Here is a 9,933-nt window from a genome sequence, read left to right as displayed (position 1 = left end):
GCTGTGACCTGCGATTCATGAAATGCTTCAAACTCGAAACAAGGAAACATTCATCGCTGTAAGGTATTTCAATTTTTTCTTTTTCTAAAATCTTACATTTCAACAAATCTAGTTCATCCCCCGTTTTTTCCAGCGTTTCACCTATTTTTCGTTCGTAGCTGTACAAAAACGCGACGCTCTCCTCGTGATTCTACGTCACGTGTATCAATTATAACCTCTACGATTTCTGGATCGCGCGACAAAAACAAGTGGAATTGAAAAAAAATGAACGCGAACCCGGGTCCAGCTGGACCGGGGGCCGTTAGCACGTGACGGGCGTCGTTAATATTTCATTAGCATTCGTTTTTCGTTTTCGCCGATGCGCCGGTTTTATTTGCCCCGGTCCGACCTTCCCGAGCCGGGAGCCGGATTTTCGTTGCACCCTCCTCGCTGCAATTACTTGGAAAAGTTCCCGTGCCACGACAGGTCGCCGAAACGCTTTTTTTCGGGGAACGTTTTCTTTTTTTTTAGAGTAATACAATTCGTCGAGCAATTTCATCATCTGTTTGCCAACAAGAGAGGATTCAAATATCCGAGTATCAAACTGAATATCAAACTTGCATTTCCGTACTTCCATGTTATACTTTTCTAAATAGAAAACATATTGATACGTGTAAACAAGGGCATTTTATTAATTTCGGATAACGATAGGTAACAACGATAGGAAACTTGCTATAGGTAACAGCTGATATCTCAAAGATCTCTGTACTGTGAAATGACATAACAACGAAACGCACTTCAAATCGTACTTAAACTGAACACCAAACTTGCGTTTACGTACTTCGATATTATACTTTTCTAAATAGAAAACATATTGATATGTGTAAACAAGGAAATTTTATTAATTTCGGATAACGATAGTAATCTCCAGAATATTTGCTATAGGTAACAGCTGATATCTCAAAGATGTCTGTATCATGAAATGACGTAACTACGAAACGTACTTCAAATCGTACCTAAAATATTCTTAAAACTAAACAAGAATTAAGTAAACATTTCTCTGTAATAAAATCAGTATTTTCTCCCTTATTGTATGTTTTCTTTTTTAATTATTGCAAAGTGTATATATTATTTCTATTTCTTGTATAGCTTAATGTTAATGTAACATGATTCGTACGAAATCTGTGGTTGTTGATACTGTTACGCTGTTCACGAATTGAAATATCGAGGTTATCGAATCGCGGTTATTGCCATAAATTTCATCGCGTATACTTGCGTTTCGGGGGTTTCCCTTTTCTTCCCTTTCCTTGCGGGGGCCCCCCCCCCCCCCCCCACAACCATGGCGAGCCCCCTCGGCAACGCTCAGTCGTTGTTCCGCGACTCGATCATGTCTTCTTTGACTACATAGTCACGACAGCCCCTCAATTCAGCCAATTAATTAGCACTTAATGAACATGCTTTGAACAGCATTCTCCGTCGTTTCCGCGACGCATGCAGCAAGAAGCTAAGGTGGAACGCGGAGACGACGCGGACGAGCGTATGATTGGTCTCGCTCGATTTTATATCGCTCCTGGACGACGAATCGGCGAGGAACTTGATATTTAACCGTTTGCACTCGAGAGGTGCCTCTCGGTCACAATTAGGTTTCACGCAGCAAATCACCGTAATGTTTGATGAGCTGATTCTCAAACCTCAATATTAGAGATCTCATTTTCGAAGTCAGAGACATCATCTTTTAAGCGATAAGATGATAATATAAACACTGCTAGTCAAAATAGCCGAGTGTAAGTCGTGAAAGAAACTTTTGGGACAACTTAACCCTTTGCATTCGAGAGGTAACTCTCAGTCACCATTAGGTTTCACGCAGCAAATCTACAATACTTAATGTTTCTTTAGGTTTAATTTCTTTGGAGCTCGAAGTGTCGATAAAATGATTGTCGGCGAGGTAAATGTGACGTTATTCTGAAATCTAGATAGCTTAGAATTCATGGCAATAGAATGCTAAGGAACATCTCGAGTTGCTGGCAGATACCAGAAAAAAAAGGACTCCAGTGCAAGGGTTAACAGTAGAAAAACATTGGAGTCGTTCTATATTTCACAGATCTCGAAAAACAAATTGCTGAAGTGTGCTAAACTTTTCGGTGTTCGCACCAGAAAGACCTCTTGAGCTAAGAAACATGCTAAGAAACATCTCGAGTTGCTGGTAGATACCAGATAGAAAGGCCTCGAGTGCAAAGGGTTAATAAGGTTAATAAGGGTTAATAAGGCTTTAGTAAGGTGAAATCGATTTACTAAAATTAATTATGAGGCTTGAACAAAAATGGATTTGGATATATGCTTGTATTTTTAGACGAATAAATGGTAGAATAAGTGGTAGAATAAATGGTTGGCGAATAGTGTAAAGCGATTTCTATAAAACCTTGTGAAAATTGGAATGGATCAAAGTGAGCGTACTCCGTGCATCTAGTGTATGTATTCCTGCAATTCATAGTGTACATGAATAAATATGTATGTATTCGTGTAATTCATAGTGTACATTATTAACGTTCGAAGTGAATGGAATCAGGAGTTATTTCGCGAATGAAGACTTTGCGTGTATTCATTTTTCTTTCAAATTTCTGTTAAAGTTTGCTTTCTTGGTTTTTGTTCGGTTTATGTTGTTCATTTTATATTCCATAAACGAGGAGAGACTTCAGATACGATGGGCAAGGAACAAATAAGGCAATAAGCTGCTTAACGGCGGATAATCTGCGTACACGTCGATTTTCATCGAAAGCTTATTAAAAACATCTATATACATAGCGTATATTTTAATCATAATCTGTATTTGTAAAAGTACGTATCCACTTTTCATACATAAATCCGTGTATCCTCGAAAGTGGATTTGGCCAAAAACAGTGAACGTATCGATCGCTTGAAAGTTTTTTTTTTATTCGAGAGACTATCGAATCCAAAGTGAGGAGAATTGTCGAATTAAATCAGATCAACTATCCCACTTTGTGGAAACGGAACAAGAATACTGATCATTCTTTTAGAATATACATTACTATATGCATATATAAAAAAATGTATAGAATATGAACAATAAAATACACGTTGCACCGTTCAGAAGATAAAACGTACATTCGTTTAATTCATTATCTGAATCTGTAAAAATATGAATTTGCATAATATTTGTAGTCTAACTATTATAACTTCAATACAGATTCAATCCTTTGGACTCGAGGCCTTTTTTTCTGGTATCTGCTAGCAACTCGAGATGCTTTCTTAGCGTTCTATTGCCACGAATGCTACGATTATATTGACTTCTCGAATGAGATCTCCAATTTGAGATTTGCGAATCAGGTCACCTTTGCCTCAACGACAATCATTTTATTGGCACTTCGAGTTCCAAAGAAATTAAACCTAAAGAAGACCTAGTGGTGACTGAGAGTCACCTCTTGAGTGCAAAGAGTTAATATAAATGATGCTACGGTCATTCAGCAATGAACAACCCTTTTACAACCGAAGATCTCTTTTGTTGCGGAAAGTATAATTTTACCATAGTTAAAAGAGTCAATCTTCGAAACCACGAACACAAATATATAATTAATAATGGAATGGAAATTTAGAACAAGAAAATACTCCCTGCTGCAAGGGATGTTAGTTTTTTTTTTCCTTTCTGATTGATTACGCTGCATCGATTTCTCAGCAGCAACGTTCGCTGGCCACTTGGTAAGTTAAATACAGAAATGCTCTTTTCGAGAGAGATAAATGGTTGCGCAATATAAGAGTCGTGCGTATAATTGCCGTCCAGATTTGCCCACATTTTTCCAGCTTCGGTCGATCTAGTTTCCACTTGGAAAACTTGATGAATAAAAGCACGTATCGAGAGATATAGCAATGATTGATCCGCGCATGGAAGCGACGAAGCGTGGGAACGAGAGAGCAGATTACTTGGTGTCAGGTACATTTGGCGCATAATACATAAAAGATATTGCATATCTTTTTCATGTTTACAAAGTTCATCGTATTTCGTACACAGGGTGTTTCGCGCAACTGGGACAAGTCGTTTTCCCTCTTTTCATCGATGCTAGAGTAAAACGTTAGAGGGAAATGATGAATGGATCGAGGAGGATTACATTTTCTATAATTTATTCGCGAGTGGAATAGACGCAATGCACGCGAAACTCGACGTTTCACTATTCGTTTGATTAAGGGAGGACGCCGAGGCCAAAACTATGTAGCTACCAGTAGTTATTGAAACAAAAACCTTGTGCTTTGATGTAGTTTTTACCGCTAAACTCAATGGTGCAAACAAGGAACTGTTTGAACAATTTTTTTGCAGTTTTGATAGAAAAATGTTTGAAAAAGAAGTCGGGTCGAAAAATCCATACGCTTGTTTGTTTGTTATTGTTCATGTCTCTGTGGTATAATAACTAGTATATAAATATATATATATAAATATAGTATAGTATAATAATTAAATAAATTAATACATCAGTTTAGTCAATGCCCACTACTCTACAGTTTATTTGGAATTTCATAAATTACATATAGACTTAGTTTTTTCAAAAAAGGAAAAAAAAAATTATTTAAACTTTTTTTTTTTGTTTACACCATTGAATACAGCATCAAAAACTATATAAAAGTACAAAGTTTCAAAATTTTGTCTCCGTAACAACTGGTAGCTAGTTTTGGCCTCGGCGCCCTCCCTTAAAGTCTTCCATCGTTAAGTTTCTATCGTGAAATAATTAAATCAACCACGCTTACTTTCTCTACGTTCTTCAGATTACTTACAAGAATAGGTGAAAGTACGTCGCGTAGCAATAACCATAGATCGAGCGATGCAAAAGTTACGGACGATATGTATAGAAATTTTAGAATACAATGTTATAGCTCAGACATGTCAGACATTAATTTATTAGTCACATTAATATGTTAATATTAGGATTCCGTTTTAATATTCAAAAGCTCAAAGCTCAAAGGTATAAGAATGTTCTATCTGTAGCTTATTTGTAAGCGATGTAAAAGTTACGCACGATATGTATAGAAATTTTAGAATACAATGTTATAGCTCAGACATGTCAGACATTAATTTATTATTCACATTAATATGATAATATTAGAATTCCGTTTAAATATTCAAAAGCTCAAAGCTCAAAGGTATAAGAATGTTCTATCTGTAGCTTATTTGTTTGTTTAATAAAAAAAAGTTTTAACGACGAGAGTATTTAATCTACGTAACAAAAAAGTTAATGTTTCCTATCAAATGTAATAATACAATTATAAAATATGCAAACGTATAATTGCACTAGCAAAAAGAAAAATATGACCATCAGAATCGACTTCTCCTTGAACCATTTATCCTTTTCAATTATCGTTTTATTATAACCCGAACCAAAAAAGAGATAATTATTGTTGTAATTGCATGGAATACCTTGTACGTATCTACTTCTAATATATACAATAGATATGTATTAGGTTGTCCCGAAAGTTTCTTTCGCGAGTTGCACTCAATTATTTTATGTGGTCGTGTTTATATAAATAGACAATCTAATTTCATAGATATTCATGTTGTAACAGTAACGGAGCAAAATGAACCGTGCACAATGCAGTAATGTAACATAAAACAGAAAATATTGTGCATGTATTACTTATTAATAAAGCGAAAGAAACTTTTGGGACAACCTAATATGTACGCAACAATATATATGTATGTATACTTTCTACAAATACTAGGTACCCCCATTTTACATATTACGCAAATAAGTATAGGGTACACAAATGTAGTATGCAATTTTTGTTCACCTGTATAATCCAATGATACCACGCAGTTCCATAATGCAGCGTTTCCTTCACTTACGTAAGTTACAACCGCTACTACCTGTACTGATCGTCATTTGTTCTTATATAACTGTGGCATCGCCGTAAGTATTTGTTTAACATCATTGTATAAATTGTAAATATTAACATTACGAAAAGGATTTTATGAAATAAAATTAAAAGGTTCAACGAATTCATTCTAAAAGTCTAACGTTTTATATTTTCTTAATGTTTTCGTATTTCTTTATTTGTATATTTTATTTAAGACATGCACCATATTAATTAGGTTTCATTGAAACCTTAAGAATGTCAATAAAGCGAGATGAAGACAACATCGGTGTGTTCCAAAGATTAATATTATTTTATATATTTTTACTGTGTTCCTATGGCTGTATTTTTATATCATGTTATCGTTCTTCTTCAAATAGAAGGATGCCAAATATTGGTTTTACAAAGCAAAAGAAAAATAAATAATGCAAAAGTTCTGTCTGATAAATTCTCTATGTTTAAATTTACTCACTACTTTCGTTCGTGTAATTATTTAAAGATCCCATTTGTTCCTATTTCTTCCAAATAGGATTCCCAGCATTAGTTTCGTCCCACATTTTTCGCTGAAAATACGAAATTGGAGCACGGAACACGACGAGCATTCTTACTCATTTACGCGATAGAAATGCGACACTTACGAGTACAGAGCGAGAAAAAAAAAATGCATAACGCATAGCCTCTTCGAAATGAACCGTTGAATTTTTACTCACCGTTTCTGTTTTCGCTGTCCGCCGGCTTCATTTGAATCGGATGGCGCATCTGAAAGTGAAAATAAAGGCGGCAATTAATTATTCATCCACGCGTTCATAACAATTTAGTGGCGCCGGGTCGAGAAATGTTTAATTTCGCGCAGGAAAGAACGATTCATTATTAAAAGCGTCCTGGAAACTGCCACGTTAGAGCCGCGCCGGAACGAGCATGTGAAATTCGTTCGGAGTGCCATCGGGACATCTTGAAATATGCAAGAACCCAGCTCTATTTTCCGTAGTTACTGCCTCGTTTTCACGTTTCCTGTACGGAAACGACCGCGGCGCTTTCCTAGTTTTATGCTACAGATTCCTTCGTGTTCCATTCGAGTAAAAATCGTTTCCACTTTGCGTTAGAAAATTGTCTCCTTTATAATGTAACTACGGACAGATTAAAACAAATATTCTACCGGTTCTCACTTACGCGGTACTCCCGTTTCCGGTGTAAATGTATTCCATTATTCCTTATGGCATCGGGAACGCGGCTACGAAAAGAAATAGGAAAGAGTTTTCTCCATTTACATTTCAAAGTAAGGAATACTTCCCGCGGAACTTTGTATTAAACGAACAGTTCGAACAATTCGGTCTTCGTTGCGTTACTATTCACGCTCCAACTTGTTGTATTAGGTTGTTTTCAACGATTGGGAATATTGAATGTGTATGTATGTCGGTATAAAACGTATTAATAGTATTTATGAGAATTTAGTTCGGTCGATTATCTAGCGGAAATACATTAATATAAATTCAGTATATTAATTAAGAATAGTATTATAGGTAACACCATCGAAATAACAATGGTTCCTTTAAATTAGTGCTACGAAGTATATAATATTATTTAGGAGAATTTAGACGCATTGCTTATCTACCAGAAATATATTAATATAAATTAAGTATATTAATTAGGTATAGTATTATAGGTAACACCACCGAAACAACAATGGTTCCTATAAATTAGTGCTACGAAGTATATAATATTATTTATGAGAATCTAGACGCATTGATTATCTAGGAGAAATAAATTAATATAAATTAAGTATATAATATTATTCATGAAAATTTGGATACGTTGATTGTCCAGCACAAATTTATTAATATAAATTAACGATATATATTACTGTAAATAACACGATCGAAATGTGAATAGATTCTACATAGTATACCATATAAACTAAAAAATTTGAAAATTATGAATTATTTGATTGAAGCTCTTTATTATAATTATCTAATTTAGATGAATCAACAAGTTTCATTGCGTTAAAAAAGTTTGCTAATTTGCGTTGACTTCATCAACCCTAAAGAACAGTGAAGTTTTTTGTATATTACTACAGATTTTGTATTATTATTGATTACGTCATAAATCACATTCAATTTTAAGTATCATGTTAACGTGTAACGTTACACGTAATACAAGCGCTCCTTCTCTGAATGAGGTAAAAATAGAACTACATACCGCCAGCTTCACTCGTAAATTTCTTTGCGGATGACACGATATCGCTACGTTTATTGAAGTAATTAGAGAGTTGAACGCAATGTTCCGGCTACTTGAACGAGCACCTGACTGTAATCTTGGAAATCGCTTAACAGGTAGCACGTAATCCGGTAAGTGGATGTGATCGTGACGTAGTCGTAAGTTTTGATCGGACGACGGTTATATAATCGGTTTCGCGATCGGTGTTATTGAAGGATCATGGAAGTCAATTGTATCTGATCAGTTGAATGCATTATCGGGTGCGTAATAAGTGCTACTTACGAGACGGCAGAAAACACGAATAGAAATACGAGCTACGCGAAAGATGTTTATAACTTCCGAGACATGATCGCTGGGTGTTAATAGACACGAGATCGTTTCGCTAAAGGCGATTTAAAATGGATATCCGTTATTTATATTGTTTTACGATCAACTGGAAAGAAGCATTTATTATATGCAACGGTTGTAAATTTAGCAAACACAAATTTTTTCATATATAATTTGGTAGAAATATTTTGAAGACATTAAGCAACCAGAGTATTAACAAAAAATGGTTGCAACTTTAGCAACCACAAATTTTTCTTAACATGATTTGGTAGAAATATTTTGAAGACATTAAGCAACCAGAGTATTAACCAAAAATGGTTGCAACTTTAGCAACCACAAGTTTTTCTTGATATAATTTAGTTGAAATATTTTGAAAACCTTAAACAATCAGCATACTAATTAAAAAAATATTGATTCTGTGACTCAGAAAGAGAGAGTGCTCCCTTAATGAAACGAACGAATAAAATTTTATTTACAAGCATTGAAAATATATATTTCTGTAGGAGAAAGAATCGTTTGTATTACAAAAAGAAATATCTAAGCTGTAGAAGATTAATAAATAATAAGACAAAGAAATATGTTCTTCATTAATATTTAAGAGCTATATTCGCGAATATTTATCATTTCGACATTTCAGTTTTCTAACTTGAAGGCCCCGTCAGGTACATGTAAATAGAAAATCGCACACAATGTTCTACAGTTATTAATCATCGTGTAGATAAAAATATTTTATCAGACATACGTGAAAAATGTGTCGGCAGTAAGTAGATATTGAAACAGAGTTACAAAAAGTTGTTCCAGACATATTTTCACGTTCATTTTTATCTACACAATGATAAGTAACTGTAAAAAAGAACATATTTAAAACGTTCACGACGCGTTTCGAAATTAGGTTTCGTGCATTAGCGGAGACGAAGATATTCCTTGAGTTTACGATTCATTTCGCTTTAGAAGACCGATAAATTTATCTTGAGCGCTAATTTAAATTGTTGTTAGGTAAGGAGCTGATATTAATTTAGATTTTTTGATGTTGGAACTAGAACGGTTAATAGGCTACCTAATGCAACTAAACGAGGTCGAAAATTAAAATCACGACGAAGGTCGGATTATTGGACATAAGTGAAACGAGTCTAGTCGATGCTTAACCTTATTTCCAAGGCGTATCAGATCCTCATTACTGCTCCTTATTACTTATCAAGCGTGACCTTGGCCGCTATTACATCATACGTCGACAAGTTCGTCTTGATAGCTTTCGTATAACGCAGACTAATCCACAGATTTCTGATGATAATAATTAATGTCGCCTACAGTCAGTGTAATAAAGTAAAAATATATCTACTTCGGATCTTTTTCAAACATATTCAAGATTTCGTTGAATTAATAGAATTTAATCGATTCAATACTACGTTGACGTGCATATTTTATTATCGAAAGTCTAAAAGTAAGAAATGATGCTCTAACTGTCCACCTTTCCTGGTGAAGCCTTGCCAATTCTTACAAAATTTAATACGTCAAGATTTGAAAGACTCTGATTAAAATATATCTACTCCGAATCTCTTC

General features: G+C 34.7%; 1 protein-coding gene across 15 annotated transcripts in view; it reads right to left on the bottom strand.

Moving 5' to 3' along the window:
• LOC128879107 (CUGBP Elav-like family member 2) overlaps positions 1 to 9,933 on the bottom strand; it is a 547,103-nt gene that overhangs the window by 113,178 nt on the left and 423,992 nt on the right. For all 15 annotated transcript variants that reach the window (XM_054127956.1, XM_054127957.1, XM_054127958.1 and 12 more), the window contains one exon: positions 6,543 to 6,591. In XM_054127956.1, the coding sequence (XP_053983931.1) occupies positions 6,543 to 6,591 (49 nt within the window). The remainder of the gene's footprint in view (positions 1 to 6,542; positions 6,592 to 9,933) is intronic.

Source organism: Hylaeus volcanicus, chromosome 6 (assembly GCF_026283585.1).
Source record: "Hylaeus volcanicus isolate JK05 chromosome 6, UHH_iyHylVolc1.0_haploid, whole genome shotgun sequence".
NCBI classification, from domain to species: Eukaryota; Metazoa; Arthropoda; class Insecta; order Hymenoptera; family Colletidae; genus Hylaeus; species Hylaeus volcanicus.
Note: the sequence above shows the minus strand (reverse complement) of the source record. Positions and strands in the feature narration are given on the sequence as shown.